This window comes from Squalius cephalus (assembly GCF_949319135.1).
Source record: "Squalius cephalus genome assembly, chromosome: 2".
Classification (NCBI taxonomy): Eukaryota; Metazoa; Chordata; class Actinopteri; order Cypriniformes; family Leuciscidae; genus Squalius; species Squalius cephalus.
In genome coordinates this window covers 3,978,781-3,997,739 of record NC_137123.1, presented here as the reverse complement: position 1 = coordinate 3,997,739, position 18,959 = coordinate 3,978,781, and the positions used below count along the sequence as shown (strand labels likewise).

The window sequence follows — 18,959 nt, the reverse complement described above, 5'->3', positions numbered from 1 at the left end:
CAACATATCCTGGTCTTTGCAGCAGGTTCTTATCCATTAACCACATCTTATCAGCAGATAAAGATTTAAAAAGTTTTAACCACAACTTTATTTACTCACTGAGCTGGAAAAAAATCATGTTAAATATATAAATCTACAACATTTATCTTAAAAATCAGACCAAATGGTATAGTTCCTGTCTTCACACACACACCACGACTAGTCATGCTTTAAGTTCTGTAAATATTTCTCGAGTCTTGGGTATAAAAGCCATTGAAAATTATTGCTGTTATTGCTGATTTGAACAGATGTTACAAGACATAACAATGCTGGAATTTTAACTTGGAAGGCAGAATTTTTTTTATTGAATACAAAACCATCTTGATATGTGACTTTAAACCTTATAGTTACTGAGATACAGCCATGTGTCCACTTCCTGAAAACTAGCCCCAGTATCCCCTACACACACACACACAACATATCTGAGAATAATTTAGAATGATTGGTAAACCATGCTCTTACCCGTTTCACCAACAATCATGATCAGTTAACACACTAAAAATGATCAGGGTGTGACAGCTATTGGGGTTTTCACACTATGAATGACACGTGATTAACACATTTTAAAGACATGCCCCTTCACAGCATTTAGCAGAAGAGTTTAAACAAGGCAAAAGGTCATCACAGATGCAACCTTAGACTAAAAAAGTTCAACTGAGAGAAACTTTACATCAGCTCACAGAGATTCTCATTATGTTTCAAACTTGATGCATATTTAATCGGTTTCTAAGGAACCAAGTAAATTATTGATTATGCATTTCACACACTTTGACTAATTAAAAAGAAGTTGGTAATAAAATTAACAATAATAACATCAGAAATGAACAGAGTAATAGAACAGAAGTTGTTTTTTTATCATATGAGAACTACTCTACAGTAGTTAAAAAAAAACTACTTTTTCCTCTGACAGCAGAAGAGGTGTGAAAACCAAATGTGTTCAGCTTCACATTAGCATATCAAGTGCTAACTGATCTGATCATCTTGCTAAAAACATTGCATAAAATAACACATTTACACATTTTCAACATTTACTCTCCCAATTCAGCCCTGTGCTAAGCGAAGTGAAAGTCCTGTTAAATTGTTACTTGATTAAAACATGATATTTCAAAATGAAAACATCAAGTGAAGTCAAAGAGTAACCATTTCACATCCATTTAACACTAAGCAATCACATTTGAACCAGAAACCTGATAATATGGTGTTAAATCAAAATAAATTGTTTAAATAAAGTGAACAATGTGAAATGTACAGGTAGGTGGAACACCTGCTAGGCATTGGCATCCAACCTCCACTGGATAGATGGTGGTCTTCCAGCCAGCCTCCCGGCACACAGCAGCCAGCTCGTGTGGCTTGTATGCCGAAACGCTTCGAGTGTTTTAAAGGTTTAAAGATGACCAAGCCATAACAATAAAGGCTTTTTAATCTTTATAAAGAGAGTGCCTTGGAGTTCCCTGAATTTTTGCTACATATGATTATTCCATCCAAAGAGAACCTCAAGCAAACATTTTGAGTCCTGGAAGCGCTCCTCTACAGACATTTGGTAAATCTTACATGCACTTGGGACATGCTTTAAGGAGCAGCTCCACAGTTTTCTTGTTGACTTGTCACATCAAGATGGATAAAACATGTTCTTACTCCCTTGAAGAGGGACAACGGATTATCATAAAAACTTCACTGTTGGATGATTTCCCAGACGGAGAGTTACCCAAAGCTGATCTCCACAGAACCTACAAAGAACTGATGCACCTATTGGAGAAAGACACACGACTCCACCTTAATTCAGTCACTTTGTCAGACTACTGGAGAAAAGGATATACCTCCAGGGGCCTTAGGATCAATAAATTCCCAGCCTATGGAGGAGATGACAAAAAGGACTTCAGAGACAGGTGGGAAGCCATTCTCAACAAGTGCTCATCTGATTTGATGTTACGTCTTATAGAAGAGTCGAATAAAGACAGAGAAGAAATGAAGAAAGAAATCGCTGAGGTGAAAAAGATAATAGCACAACATTCAAATAACACCTCTATACAAGAATTTGAAGACAAACTTAAGACAGACCTCATGAAATTCACCCAAAGCCGCAACGAAGATAAAATACGTAAGTTTCAGAGGGATGCTACAGACTACAAGGAGGGCAGTGTCTACAGCTGGAAAAAGCAAATTCCTAGGAGCACACACAGCAAAATTCCCAGTGTTAAATTAACACTGCTCAGAGTTTATATTATATGAGTCCACACTCAGAGTGTTATAAGTAACACTGAAGCAGTGTTAAAGTTAATGAGATAATTAAGTGATTAATTGAGTGATGATTGAGCATTATTGAAGACACCTGATGTTAACAAGCAGAATCACTGAAGGAGGAAACCGTAATTGGTATGTTACCATTATGATGATCAGTGTTTGCTTTAGTTGGGCTCTTGACCCTTAAATCATTAAAGGGGGGGTGAAATGCTCATTTTCACTCAATCTCCTGTTAATCTTGAGTACCTATAGAGTAGTATTGCATCCTTCATATCTCCAAAAAGTCTTTTGTTTTATTACATTTTTAACAGAAAGATAGGCTGTACCGAGTCTTTCCGGAAAAAACCGAGCGGCTGGAGGCGGGCCGTGTGGGCGGAGCTAAAGCTGTGCTAACGCGCCGAGCTAACAACACACAGAGACATTTGTTCAACAGTTTTACTCACCGCCCGGGTCCAACGCACGACCGCGAACCTTTATCATTGTGACTGCTCGATCCTTAAGCATTAGACGATCTGCAAATCCGTCGATCTGGGCTTTGTTTATAAAACAATCATCGTCGAAATGCAGGGAACAAACAGTCTTGCACAACTCCGTTGATGCTCTGGAAAAACAAACTCCATCCACGGGTTCCTTAACGCTGGGTTCTTTGGGAATCTGTGCAGGGTTGTCTTGCCCTGGCAACCAAAAACCCACTTCTTTGGTGACACTTCCCTAAAGCCGAGCATAGCGCTTTGATGGGCGAACTGCTTTCGCTCTCTTCTCTCTCTGGTCTACGGTTGCGCGCGCGGCCGCGATCTTACCGGAGAAGTGCCTTTAGGACCCATATAAGGAAATTCCGCTACATCTGACGTCACACATGCCCATACTCGGAAAAAACTTTCCGAAACTTGTGACAAACCGGAAGGAGCATTTTTGGAACAGAAATACTCCTTCAAACGTACAATTTAATTTTTGAAACTTTGTCCATGTTTAGCATGGGTATCCAACTCTTTAACAGTGTAAAAAACTCAGTATGCATGAAATAGCATTTCACCCCCCCCCCCCCCCCACTTTAAACCAGGAAAAGACTGCCTATTTAAAACACATTGTCTTGGGTGGACATTTTCATTGATGATGTTTGTTTGTTTTGGTCTGGGTCAGAGGCAGGTTTGAAATAGTTCCATGCTTTTCTGAATAACATTAATCCCAACATTAAACTATCTTTGGAATATAGCAAAGTTTGTATTCATTTCCTTGACCTAACTATCTTTAAAGACGATCATGGTGCCCTACACACTTCAGTGTTTAGAAAACCTACAGACAGGAACACTATTCTGCATGCTAAAAGTGTCCACCCTAAGAGGTTGAAGGAAAAGGTTCCTTATGGACAATTCCAGAGAGTTAAGAGAATCTGTGACCAAGACAATTCATTTGAGTGTAAAGCAAAAGAGATGACGTCACGTTTTAAGGAACGGGGTTATAAAAGCACAACTCTCCAGAAAGCATTTCACGGCCAAATTTGTAAACAGGTCATCACTTCTACAAAGAAACCCACCAAAGCTAACAAAAGACAGACCCATTTTTGTCACTTCGTATAGTACAGAGGCAGAACAAATTAAGAGAATAATAAGAAAAAATTGGGGTATTATTGAAAGTAATGATGTGCTTGGCCAGCTGTTTCTTGAGCCACCTTTTGGTCACTTTCACACTGAGAAAAACAATAAGTAGAATTTACTCAATTTTTATTTGGCAAGTTTTTGCACGAATATTTTTCAAGTAAATTTCACATTTATGGAAATTAAGTAAATCTACTTAACTAAGCCGAGTAAAATTCACAAAGTGAATAAGTAACTTGGCCTGTTAAATTATATTGAGTAATTTTTACTTACAAATCTGATGTAATTAATATAATTAAGTAAAACCACTTGATATTTTAAATACATTTTACTTGTTTTATGCAGTGCTGGTAATTATTTTAAATTAAATGAAATGTTACTCTTATAATGTGACAAAATAATACTGTGACAATGTGCAGTTAAGAGTAATTTATTAAGAAATAAGCATCTACAGAAATCTATAATGACAATAATAACAATTCAGTGTGTTCGGTCTCTCTCTTTGTCCCTCTAAACCAGTTTACAGCAACGGTTTACAGTCCTTTTGTTTACACAAAGGACTGCATTTGAGAAATATCCTGAAATTAAGAAGAGAGAGAGAGAGAAAAAAACAATTAGTAAACAGCAAATACTTTTAAATTAAAAGTTAATTAATTTGCATTCACATTATTCATTTCATTTATACCAAATCATTAAAAAAATTAAAAACATCCTGCATGACCTTACTCTCATATTTACACCCATTAATGCTAACATGTGACACATCATGCAGATATCATGGCTACGAATTTTTCATTCGTTTTGATTTAAGTAAGGCAACGAATTATTGTAATTTACAACGTGGTCACGATTTAGTAAAAGCAGGGACCATTTAATAGATAGTATGCACAATTTAGCAAATGAATGAGGAAATGAATTATATTGTGCACGATGAGGGAACGAGAACCTTCTCACTTAACGTTAGGCCTATTGTTAATTCGTGGCCAATATTTGTCATCTATAAAGAACATTTCTCACAAAATAACAAATATTAAACAAAAAGATCATGATTTAAGTAACATGTTCATGGTTTTTAGGCGTAATTACTGATAAATCGTGTAAAACGTAAAGTTTAAAACTGAGAAAAAAATATATGGCATAACGTCATATAACGTCTACAAAGCTAACGTCATTAACCCGGTTGGCAAATGCGCCCGCACTTTTTGCTCGATTTTTTTTTCCACATAGCAGCAAATTAGACTTAAATACTCCATCATTTTTGGTCATAAAGATTACAGACTTAAGAAATGTGAAAAAATAAACTTTTAAATGTCTACTTTTTCCACTTTCAATCGAAATAAAACATTGTGCTTTTGTAAAAGAAAGAAAATAAACAGGGTGCTTTCTGCCTCTGCGTCTCCGAGAACTTTTTTTTACCGAGCACGTCACTAAACTTAAGAACACTAAACTTTTCAAATGTATAGAATGAAGTGATGACAAGACAATCGTTGAATGAATAAAAAAATCCGTAATATAATGCCATTTTTTACTGTTGCTTACCTGTCGAGAGCAGTTGGAGTGGAGATTGGAAATCCCTCAATCATCGCGTGTTTTCTTCTTTCCACGCATGCGCAGATTCCTTTCTTCATGGACTAAATTTTACTTGATTTTTTTAAATTTGCATCAAGTACTTAATTAATGCATGTAAATATGTCAGAGAGTCAGAAGTCAATTTTACTTGTCTGTTGGATGTCTAATATTTTCAAGTAAAAAATGAGTATATAATTAGGATTTACTTAATATACTAAAGTTTTCCTTTTTACAAAATTATTCTTAGCAAAAGATACATGATTTTTCCTGTTTTATTTACTTTGACATAAAATCATTTTTTACAGTGCAGGAGATGCCCTACAATTCGAGACAAACTGGTCCAGAGCCATTTGAAACCACCAGTCTTCTTTGAAACACGACATTAATCTGACATTAAACCTGCCTTCTGGTAGGTTTAATTTAAGCCTCAATTTGGTCCTGAAGGAGCTTAAACTCTGGACAAGACCAGATGTTTAGGACTAGATAAAGCATGACAGGTAAAGCAGATTTCTGTTAATCTGAAGACAAGGCTTTATCTCTCTCCAGAACACCGCTTTATAATGTCTTTTCATCAGTAAATCTGGATAAAGACTCATTGAGCTCCTCCTGAAACTGTACATTGAGCTCTTTCTGCCAGTAGGAGGCAGTGTCACATTGAGCTTGTGGATTGAGAGAGTAGAGATGGATTGAACTAAACTCTGTAAATGAAGTTGTGTTGGACAGAATAGAACAATGATTGTATCTTAAACTTCAGAGATTGGTTGAACTTTACCTGTTAAAAAGCCTCAAAATAGTATCTATGAGTTCCTGGATTTCATAACTCTGATAAACGTGTGTTAAGTGTTGAAAGTGGCTCAAGGATGATTGTAAGGCAATTACACCCTTTTTTTCCATTGTTGGATGGTTTTCATTGGGATTTTAAACATTATTTAATCAAGAAAGAGACATGGTTTTCCTCTCACACAATGTTATGCATTTTCAATGCCATGTGTTTTCCCAAAGCATTTGTGCCACCATGTCAGGTAAGATATTTGCTGCAAAGAAATTAATCCTCTGGATGGAAAAACATTTTTCTTCCTCTTCCCTCTGTAGACACGAATCACGATATATCTACTGACTAGCGTTTCTTCCTGAAACCTGTAGGAGTCTCTGTGACGCTCTTCAGTCCGCCGGTTAAACCACTGAAGAAGAGGAAGCCCGGCGCGCTCACACTGAGGTGTGTTGTTTTTAACTGTGTGTGAGTGTTGATTTTCTGTCTGTAGTGTTTTAATGAGCTTTAAATGAACTACTTATTCGCATTTATCATTAAAAAAGCATTTCCGTGCATTTAACCACAGTAACCATCTAAGGGTTTTTGTAATAGTAAGTTTATTGTAACGTTAGTTGTAAACACACATTAGCCTTTGCTTACTACAGTAGCTGTTTTAACTGTGATATTTGTAATAAAACCAAAGTCAACACGTTTAATTTTCAGTGCTGGACACTTAAATGACACTTAGAAACGAGTACAAGTATCACATTATCATGTTCAATTTTTTAAATCTACGTTTAAATCCAGCAGTTTTAGATTATGATAATGTATTGTAATGATATTCCTACGATAATTAATTTAAACATAAACACGCCTCAACATATGTTCATTTATATCTGAAATTAATGTCTACCGGTATAATTAATATTATCAGAAAATGCAATCATTTTCTTATTCTGTTCATCATTTTGAGTTTAAATCAGTGTGAGTTCATTATAAATGCCTCTTGTAATAATTGTTATGTTTGTCTTCAGATGTTGACCATGAGAGGGCAGATGGATGTGATCTGCTGTAAATCAGTAGGAACGGATCTGTCCATGCTGGATATTGAGGATTTCATCACTGAAATCTGTCAGCTGAAGAAAGAGGTGGCGTCACTGGAGGCAAAGCTGAGAGAAAGAGGAGACAACCCCAACAGAGAGGTTTGAACAGCTCATCATTTCATCCTTCAGCTCAATCAAACCTAAGCTTTGTTAGCTTCTCACTTCTTAAGCACATCTCAAATTAAGCCAGCAGCAAAATATGCAAACAAATCACCAATATAACCACTAGAGATAAACTGCTGAGTAATGAGGCTAATATCAACAGGTTGTTGTTTATTTGTGTTGATCTATGATGTGTTTGTCAGGATCTGGAGAAGGTTTCGGTGTGTGTGACTGATGGGACAGAAGCTCAGGATTCAGTCTGGAGATCCAGAGACACACAGGACTCAGAGCTCAGCCTCACTTTACTGTGTTATACTGACGCTCAGGATCATGGATCCGCTGATCAAACCTCTGACTGTAACGCTGGAGAACAGCAGATGAAGATGTGCTCCGTCACACTGGAGGACTGCAGGAACCTGATAGAGAGACGAGGAGAAGAAACCACAGCAGAGGAACAACAACAGAGCCTTGAGGAGGAGGAGGATGAGGAGGAGGATGTTCAGAATGAGGATGAAGGAAATGATGTTGAGGATGAAGAAAATGATGATGAGGATAATCAAAATGATGACAATGATGATTTTATTCCTTCAGGTATGTATCTTCCATTTATGATCTTTTGTTATAGTAAATCATAGTCAGAATGTGTGTAAACATTTAGTTGTGCTCCTAAATCAGGAGGTGCAGACATTAGTTACTGTGAACCGATGTGCTGAAAACACTGTATCATGAGCTGCATCACAATTTCACATTTATCTTTAATTTTTAAGCTCTCGAAGTTATAGAGAAATATAGATTAGATTAGATAAGGTTTCATTAGTTAACACAGTTATATTGTACGTTCTTTGCCAATTACAGTGGAAACTATAAGATCAATTTAACAACACAAGCACATATTAAATATATTGCCATTATTATTGTATAAATATATTTGTTTATATCGAATGTGTTTGAATATTTCACTAATAGCGTCGGCGTCGTATGATCATTTAAACGAGTTTTATGACAAGGTCGGTGAGGATTGCGAAAAATCTTACATTTCTGTGCAAACTTTGAAAGGAAAAGAAAATCCCATTCAAGCAGCATGTTTTTAATAATTGCTATCTGTGGATCTATATGGGCAGTGGAAATATTTTTGTAAAAAAATAAAATAAAAAATAGCTCATAGCAACATATGGAAAAATTTCAATTTAACATCTCTGCAAACTAATCCTTGAAACTTTTCTCATTTAAGGCCATTCCTATTTGGAATATATGATAGTGTATTGTCAACAATAAGCATAAGCGTTCTGCATCTCTATTTTGTAGTGTGGATCATTCATTGCGACATTTAAACTGATTCTCATGTTTAAGAATCTGTTTTCTGCTTGACAAATAATTTATGCTACTGCCCGTTGACATGCTTTTAAAGCTACTTTTTTTTTTTTTGGCCTTCAAACACTTTAAAAGGCACGTGCAGATCGGGAAAATCAAAATTTTCTATTTTTAAAAATCACTATTTCAACATTAACTGATGTTACTAACATTTGTAGACTCTATGACTTACATGACATGACCATTAATAAAGCATTTAATAATATTATAATAATTTATTAATGGTAAGTCACGTTAATAAAGAGTCTACAAATGTTAGTAACATCAGTTAATTATGAAATAGTGATTTTTAAAAAAAGAACATTTTATTTTCCCGATCTGCACATGTGCCTTTTAAAGTGTTTGAAGGCCAAAAAAAAGTAGCTTTAAAAGCATGTCAATGGGCAGTAATATAAAAAAAAGAATAAAAAAAAAAAGGATAACAGTAGCAAATGAAATAGCCTAACATACAATAATACATATACACCGCATAAAACATCAACATACATATGTCCAGGGCCCGGTTTTTCAAAAGGTTTAATCCGGATAAAATTGATCCGGATTTAGTAATCCTTTTTTTTTGCGATCCGTGATCACGTAATCCAGCTTACTTTTGAGCCAGTTTTTCAAAGCAACATCGGATTGGATCAATCTGATCCGGATAGGAACTTTTCAGGATCACCAAATCCTGTTTACTAGAGCCTTAAATGGAACCAACAGTGTAGCCTACTGGCTTAGCAAAGAACAACAGTTGGCAAAATACCGGTGGCCACAAATAACCATTGTTTATTTTAATTTTAAGAAACAGAAACACTGTAATAAACAGAAACATTTTACTTTCCTTATTTTGTTATAATGTTAAATTGTAGATTTTGTTGTTTTACCATATCTCATTAGATGTGACATGCTTCATATATGCTTCAAATATGAAGAAATGTATATATCATCAGTAAACATTGATTTTGTGATCATTCACTTAAAAAAAAAAACCTCTCTGGTTTTATTTGGTTCGAAAAATCACAACTGAATCCACCCTTCTGATGGGATCAGGATAATCCTGTTTTTTTGGATCAAATAGATCCCAAACCGAGTTCAAAGTTCTGAAAAACCCAAAGGGCAGGTTTGATCCAGATCAAATTTAAGATCGGATTACATGATCTGATCTTAGTTCAGAATCCCTCTTTTGCTTTTGAAAAACCCATTGCCAAGATTTGATCCAATCCGTGATCCGAAATCCCACTGGATTACTTTTGAAAAACTGGGCCCAGGAATGTAAGATTTACAAAATCAGTATATAAAAACAAATTATTTACAACACAGTCATCAGTGGTTGCAGATTTGTTCTGATAGTAGCCAGTACTTAAGCTTGGTTTTAAAAATTGTGAAGCTGTCAATGTTTCGGATGTTTATGGGTATGGAATTCCATACCCCTCCTTAAACTGCCACCTTACCATGGTGGAGGGGTTTGAGAACCCGAATGACCCTAACTATGTTGTCCTGGGCTATATGCCCCTGGTAGGGTCTTCCAAGGCAAACAGGTCCTAGGTGACGGGTCAGACTAAAAGCGGTTCAAAAACCTCTTATGATGGACTTAAAATCGAGGACTGTGGCGTCGCCTGGTATGGCGCAGCCGGGGCCCCACCCTGGAGCCAGGCCTGGGATTGGGGCTCGTATGCGAGCGCCTGGTGGCCGGGCCTCCCCCATGGGGTCCGGCCGGGCTCAGCCCGAAGGAGCGACGTGGGGCCGCCTTCCCGTGGGCTCACCACCTGCAGGAGGGACCGTAAGGGGCCGGTGCTTAGTGGACCGGGCGGCAGTCGAAGGCGGGAGCCTCGACAACCCGATCCCTGGACACGGAAACTAGCTCTAGGGACGTGGAACATCACCTCACTGGCGGGGAAGGAGCCTGAGATTGTTCATGAGATTGAGAGGTACCGACTAGAGATAGTCGGGATCACCTCCACGCACGGCTTGGGCTCTGGAACCACACTCCTTGAGAGAGGATAGATTTTTTACCACTCTGGAGTTGCCCATGGTGAGAGGCGGCGGGGTGGTGTGGGTTTGCTTATAGCCCCCCAGCTCAGCCGCCATGTGTTGGAGTTTACCCCGATGAACGAGAGGGTCGCTTCCCTGCGCTTTCGGGTCGGGGATAGGTCTCTCACTGTCGTGTGCGCCTATGGGCCAAACGGCAGAGCAGAGTACCCGGCCTTCTTGGGGTCTCTGGAAGGGGTGCTGTAAAGTGCTCTGACTGGGGACTCCGTCGTTCTGCTGGGGGACTTCAACGCCCACGTGGGCATCGACAGTGACACCTGGAGGGGCGTGATTGGGAGGAACGGCCCTCTTGAGCTGAACCCGAGCGGTGTTCTGTTATTGGACTTCTGTGCTACTGTGGATCCGATGGCGGGGGAGGAAGCTGGACAGACTCGGCAGACCCAAACGTACTGTAACAGTCTGCTGGGAACGTTTGGCCGAGTCTCCTGTCAGAGAGATCTTCAACTCCCACCTCCGGCGGAGCTTTGACCGGATCCCAAGGGAGGCTTGAGATATCGAGTCCGAGTGGACCATGTTCTCCACCTCCATTGTCGACGTGGCCGCTCGGTGCTGTGGCCGTAAGGTCTCTGGTGCCTGTCGAGGCGGCAATCCCCAAACCCGGTGGTGGACACCGGAAGTAAGGGATGCCGTAAAGCTGAAGAAGGAGTCCTATCGGGCCTGGCTGGCTTATGGGACTCCTGAGGCAGCTGACGGGTACCGGCAGGCCAAGCGGACTGCAGTCCGGGTGGTTGTGGAGGCAAAAAATTGGGCCTGGGAGGAGTTCGGTGAGGCCATGGAGAAGGACTACCGACTGGCCTCGAAGAGATTCTGGCAAACCGCCCGGTGCCTCAGGAGAGGGAAGCAGTGCCCTACTAATGCTGTTTACAGTGGAAGTGGGCAGTTGTTTACCTCAACTGGGGATGTTATCGGATGGTGAAAGGAATACTTCGAGGATCTCCTCAATCCCGCCGACACGTCTTCCATTGAGGAAGCAGAGGCTGAGGGCTCAGAGGTAGACTCGTCCATCACCCAAGCTGAAGTCACCGAGGTAGTCAAGAAACTCCTCGGTGGCAAGGCACCAGGAGTGGATGAGATCCGTCTTGGCTGACACACCTCTGCAACATTGCGTGGCAGCCGGGGACAGTACCTTTGGGATGGCAGACCGGGGTGGTGGTCCCTCTTTTTAAGAAGGGGGACCAGAGGGTTTGTTCCAACTACAGGGGGATCACACTTCTCAGCCTTCCCGGGAAAGTCTATGCCAGGGTACTGGAGAGGAGAATACTGCCGATAGTAGAACCTCGGATTCAGGAGGAACAGTGCGGTTTTCGTACGAAAACCGCACTGTTCCTATATAGGTCCAGCTCTATACCCTCTCATGGTTCATGGGAGTTTGCCCAACCAATCCACATGTGCTTTGTGGATTTGGAGAAGGCATTCGACTGTGTCCCTTGCGGCATCCTGTGGAGGGTGCTCTTGGGAGTATGTGGTCCCTGTACGACCGGAGCAGGAGCTTGGTTCGCATTGCAGGCAGTAAGTCAGACTTGTTCCCAGTGCATGTTGGACTCCGGCAGGGCTGCCCTTTGTCGCCGGTTCTGTTCATAATTTTTATGGACAGAATTTCTAGGCGCAGCCAGGGGCCAGAGGGTGTCAGGTTTGGGGATCACAGGATTTCATCTCTGCTCTTTGTGGATGATGTTGTCGTGCTGGCCCCTTCAGACCTGGACCTTCAGCATGCACTGGAGCGGTTTGCAGCCGAGTGTGAAGTGGCTGGGATGAGAATCGGCGCCTCCAAATCCGAGGCCATGGTTCTCAGTTGGAAAAGGGTGGCTTGCCCACTTGAGGAGAGAGTTCCTGCCTTAAGTGGAGGAGTTCAAGTATCTTGGGGTCTTGTTCACGAGCGAGGGAAGGATGGAACGGGAGATTGACAGACGGATCAGTGCAGCTTCTGCAGTAATGTGGTCGATGTACCGGCTTGTCGTGGTCAAGAGAGAGCTGAGCCGCAAGGCGAAGCTCTCGATTTACCGGTCAATCTACTTTCCTACTCTCACCTATGGTCATGAGCATTGGACAGCTTTTGGAGTGAAAGGACAAGATCCCGGATACAGGCGGCCGAAATGAGCTTTCTCCGCAGGGTGCCTGGGCAATCCCTTGGAGATAGAGTGAGAAGCTCGGTCACTTGGGAGGAGCTCAGAGTAGAGCCACTGCTCCTCCACATCGAGAGGGGTCAGCTTAGGTGGCTCGGGCATCTGTTCCGGATGGCTCCTGGACGCCTTCCCGGGAAGGTGTTCCGGGCACGTCCCACAAGGAGGAGACCCCGGGGAAGACCTAGGACACGCTGGAAAGACTATGTCTCCTGGCTGGCCTGGGAATGCCTAGGTGTCCCCCCGGAAGAGCTGGAGGAAGTGTCTAGGGAGAGGGAAGTCTTTGCATCTTTGCTTAGACTGCTGCCCCCGCGACACGGCCCCGGATAAGTGGAAGAAGATGGATGGATGGATGAATTCCATATCCCCACTACTCTAACCGAAAAAGCTTGTTCTATATCACCAGACTGCAGAACATCATTCCAGTCCAGGTGCTTTAAATTATCCTTGAATTGACCGACTAGGGATTTTGGTATAATATTTTAAAAGTTTTTGCCCTCTTGTTTATATAAAAATCGTTGTTTTGTCAACTTTCTTACAATTAAGGTCAAGTTGTGGTCTGACATACCTGTTACCAAATAATAAGATTGTGCAATTCTTTCAGGTTTATTGCTAAAAATTAAATCTGAGTTTATGTTGATTGAGTAACCCTCGTTGGGCCAAGGATCATTTGTGTAAGATTATACTGATCTGATAGGCTATACTTTTGAGTTGATATCTCTTAGCTTCTTCCGCCCAGTATTTTCTATCTTTCCTAAAAACATGATACCCCTGTACAGCAAAAGCAGTTGTTGGTGATAACTCAGCCGTGATTCCGAGAGAAAAAGAAAGTCATAATTCGAATCCATCAGCAGACCCCCAATTTGCTCAGTCTTTGATACAATACTTCTTATATTCAAATGTTTGCCGAGTAGTCCTTTGGGTTTTAGTCGTTTGTCCCACAAGACTTTAGCCTGGTTTACTGGTCGAAAAAGTTCAAACTTCATTTTAGTCGTCATTCTATTTAAATGTTCTTTACAGCCATTCATGTTAAGAATAGTTTATTGTAGAATTGCGATCGGACTTACAGATCGGTTGTTGCTTCCTTGATGCAATTCAGTGGTGTTTACAAACTGAGGTGTATCTGGCAAAAAATGGCTATCATTCAACTTCGATAGCTATCGCAGACTGGTCCCAGATTTGAACGTCACCTGCCAGTAGGCTCGTAATTAGCTGGTAGCTGGTTAGCCTGTAGTTTGAGTTTGGAGGTTTCATCATAAAGCGTGGCTGGGCAGTAGTTGGCATATTAGCCTTTCCATTGCTCAGGATATTTGAATATACAACTTGATGACTCCACTGAGCGAAGACAACATGGTTCCCCCACACAACACAGCCGGCTCGGCCGGACCAGCAGCAACGGTACAAATTCAGCAGGAGAGCAAAGATGTAAATAATCATGCCGCCTCTGTACGCCATATTTCCAATAAATTGCCTTAATCCTGTTCCAGTTCTCGGTTTGAAGTTTGATTTGCAACAAATACCATTCTTATTGAGATGAGTTTTGTACTTATATTTGGTTTCGGCCAGGCAAACTCCTGCAGCACCTGCCGTACTCCCCGTCTGCTCCGCCATTTTTACTTCCATAGGAATGGATTATTGATGGATACACAGAGATTCAGTGGCTTTTTATGCTTCTCTCAGTGCCTGGTCAGGTGACTGGCAAGCGCGCCAAACACGATCACGGTGTAAGCTTCAAAGATACCCTGAACGCTACTCATTAACATGAGCAAACAAATTTTTATGACACAAAAACTATTAACTATAGTTAGATATAATGACCACTGGAGCATACTTATCTCATTTTCCTCATGTTAGAGTGAGCATACATCAAGACAAACAAAACGTCATCAACTAAAACACATTTAACACTTTACATTCACCATACTTGGTAATAGTGAAACCGCTGTTGTATAGTTAAATGTTTCTCTTTTGAATGTCCATGTTTTTACCTGTAAAACAGGATAAAGTGAAAAGTCATGTCTGCAGAGGAGCTGTAAACCAGAATATCAAAATAAGAGTCCTTTTTTGTCCATATAAATGTAAATATATATTTGTTAATTTGCATATTAACACTGCATAAGAAAATAATGCAGTCATTTAACTCGTAACAATATACATTCAGAGAAGGGGAAAAGGGGGAAAAAACACAATTGTATACATTCTGTGTGTGTGTATCACATGAACATAAAGCCCTAAATTCTACTGTGATTTGATTGGTCATCTGGTCACTCTGTGTTTGAGTGCTGAAGCCGCTCAGATGAGAAGGTCTATTATCGTCGCGATGTGCTAATCATTGCCGCCCGCACCACATTAGAGTTAATGTCAGGCAATTATTTCACAACCTTCATTATATAGCCTACACAGAAAAATTACTGAGGTCCGGACCTCAGGGCCCTGACTTTACAATAAGGTTCATAAATTCCATTATTAAATGGTTTATTAATGGTTAGTCATGTTAATAAAGAGTCTACAAATGTTAGTAACACATCAGTTAATGTTGAAATAGTGTACACTTTACAATAAGGTTCACAAAATCCATTAATAAATACTTTGTTGAATGCAAGTAATGATAGTAAAGTGCGTATAAACATGAACAACATATTTTCCCGCTAGTTTCCGCTGTAGAATTATGATTACCAACAGCCCAAATCAATGCCTTACTATTAAATAATGTTGATAAGGTACACAACAGCATTTTTACCCTTTGGGTAAGATGGTGATTTAGAAATGTTCATCCTTAGTGTGTGTCAACTGCTACATAAACTAATGTATGTATGTACGGTAAGTTAACCTTACAAAACAGTAATTTTTTTCACAGGCATTGTTCAAGGTTAGTGCATGTTAACTAATGTTAACTAATTGTTCTGTTAACGTGAATAGATGCATTAGTATATGTGTGAGTTAACATAAACAAAGATTAACTAATGCTGAACAGGGACGTTGTTCATGGTTAGTTCATGTTAACCAATGCAATAACTAATGAAACCTTATTGTATAGTGTTAACGACATTTTAATACCTTTTATTTCTTTTCAGATGTGAATGGAGGTTCATCTTCTGATGAAGAAACAACCTCGACATCAAAAGATCAGCTGAAGAGTTTCTCCTGCGTCACCTGTGGGAAAACATTGAGCTCACAGGGATATTTAGCGAGACATGAGCGAACACACACAGAAGAGAAAGACTTGACATGCAAGAGATGCGACATCAGCTTTCCCACCTTAGAGGAGAAGAGACTTCATTCAAAAGAGCACAGACTGAAGAAGGAGTTTCGCTGTGAACAGTGCGAGAAGGATTTTTTCACCACTCCATCTAATATGAGATCTCATATGAAGACACACACTGGCGAAAAGACTTTCCACTGCAGCGAGTGCGACAAGTATTTCAGCTACAAACAATCTCTTCTTGTTCACAAGCGAATCCACACGGGTGAAAGGCCGTACAAGTGCCCTCACTGCGAGAAGAGTTACAACCACAAACCCCATCTGACGATCCATTTGCGCGTTCACACCAAAGAGAAGCCGTTCCAGTGCAGCGAATGTGGGAAAACCTTCACAAACTCAAGTTCTCTAAAGTCACACCAGAAAATACACTCTCAGGAGAAACCATATCAGTGTTCACACTGCGATAAACGATTCCGTCACAAATCTCAATTGACTTGCCATGAGAGGACTCACACCGGAGAGAAACCGTACCTGTGCTCCTACTGCGGGAAGAGCTTCTTTAGTCCGGTTAATTTTGGACTTCATCTGAGAGTTCACACTGGAGAAAGACCGTATCACTGTGGCGTTTGTGGGAAGAGTTTCGCTAAACAGTGTACCTTAAAAAAACACCAGCGGATTCATACAGGAGAAAGACCGTTCAAGTGTTCTCAGTGTGACAAGACGTTTGCTCGGTTAGACGTCCTGAAGACTCATGAGCGAGTTCATACAGGAGAGAAGCCTTACCGCTGCTCCATCTGCGACGAGAGATTCGCTTATTTAGGTAGTTTTCAGACCCACCAGAAGAAACACGCTAAAGAACAAACTGCTCCTGAATCATCATAGTGTCTTTTCATCAGTAAATCTGGATAAAGGCTCATTGAGCTCATCCTGAAACTGTACATTGAGCTCTTTCTGCCAGTAGGAGGCAGTGTCACATTGAGCTTGTGGATTGAGAGAGTAGAGATGGATTGAACTAAACTCTGTATATGAAGTTGTGTTGGACAGAATAGAACAATGATTGTAACTTGAACTATTACTATTAGCTAATATGTTTGACAAACACACTGTCACAGCAGCCACAAAAAAATCAAATTAATGTTAATTCTCAATAACAACTCCTGTAGACGTCTGACAGAAATAAAGTCAGTCTGGTTAGAATTCTGATTTACTGAAGAGAAAATAAGACGTTAAATCTGTGAAGATCTCAGCAGAGGAGGATTAAACAACTCCACAAACAGCATTACCAGCTTCACTATTACTAACCAGACTGACTTTATTTCTGTCAGACGTCTACAGAAGTTCTTATTGAGAATTAACAGAGGTTTAGATGCTGATGTCTTATTGAAAATGTTTGGTCATCATTATGGTGATCAGTGTTTCCTTTTGTTGGTCAGTTTTACTCTCGGCTCTTCATGCAGTTTGGAGGTTTTTAACATACTATATATCAGAACCATTTTAAATAGTTTTATGTGGTAAAAAAAAAATAGCTTAATGCTGATATTTACCACTCTATTACATGCCAAACACTAATTACTGTCTCAGTGACCGCAGGTCCAGACATGAAAGTGCATTGGCATGCCCGACTTTTCTCTGTCTTGTTTTGCAAATTACATGTTTTTAAGTCTGCCTCTTGTCAAAATTGTCATTTGTCTGTAGGTAGAGATATTTGACTTGAACACTAGGTGGGGATATTTGACAGAGAATTGTAAAGAGTTAAACAAAAGATTGGGGTTCCAATGGGATGCTGCTTCTCACCCAATTATGCTTGTCTTTATTTGGGGCTATGGGAGAAGTTATATGTTCTTAACCCAACTAATCCTTTTCATCATTGTATAACATGGTATGGTCGCTATATTGATGATTTATTGTTTATTTTTAAGGGTACTGACACTCAGGTTTGTGAGTTTCACAAATACCTTAAAGGGGTCATATAATGGTACATGCACTTTTACAAGTTGATTGCACTGAAATGTCTGTTGGCAGTGCCTGTACACAACCATCCTATCATGATTAAAATCCATCCAGTGGTTTTGTTTTAATCTCCTTATATGTTTGACCATCTATGAAATCAAGCCGTTCGATATTGTGACGTCATAAGATCGTACGCCCCTCCCACGATTGTGATTGATAGCCGTGTTTCAACACAAGACCCGCCCTGAGCAAGCTGTGACAGCCGTCGTCATAGTAGTCCGCCATTGTTGATATGCTGGAGCAGAATGGCGTCTAAGCGATTGTGGTGTTCTGTTCTTAGATGTAATAAGGAACACAGCAGTCATTTGGATGTTCCTAAATCTGAGCTGTTGAAGATGCAGTGGCTGAGTTTTGTTTTTGAAGCAATATGCCCAAAGGATTGACGCGGGGATTCCCTCACGGGGATTCCCCACGATCGTCCATGCTTTCATGTTTACGTGAATCATTTCACACCAGACAGCTTTACAAACGAGAAAAAACGGATCGGTACCAACGTGTTACTGCTGAACCTCCAGAAGATGTGAGTGTAATGTTTTATTAACCTTTATATTAGTATTTATATTAATCTTTGCGAAATTTGCAAACCTTGCTGCAGGCTTCACGATGAATGCGTCTAAGGTTTACACTCAGGGTACATTACAGCATGTTTTCTATGTACGACGTTCTCAATATAATTCATAATCACACGTTTATAACGAATAACACGTGGTTATTGTGTTAGATACGGTGTACGCACAGAACAGGGGGGCGGGGTGAGCAAAGCTCATTATCATTTAAAGACACATGCACTGAAACGGCGTGCTGAAAACAGAGCTGTTTTTGACCAGG

The 18,959-nt window shown here is 40.2% G+C and overlaps 1 protein-coding gene across 1 annotated transcript; it reads left to right on the top strand.

Moving 5' to 3' along the window:
- Positions 1-6,630: 6,630 nt before the first annotated feature.
- LOC307154506 (uncharacterized protein) lies at positions 6,631-18,197 on the top strand. The gene is made up of 4 exons (XM_079864511.1): positions 6,631-6,660; positions 7,230-7,397; positions 7,604-7,991; positions 15,994-18,197. The coding sequence occupies exons 2-4, from the start codon at positions 7,230-7,232 to the stop codon at positions 17,001-17,003; spliced, it is 1,566 nt and encodes a 521-aa protein (XP_079720637.1). The 5' UTR covers positions 6,631-6,660; the 3' UTR covers positions 17,004-18,197.
- The last annotated feature ends 762 nt before the right edge of the window (positions 18,198-18,959 follow it).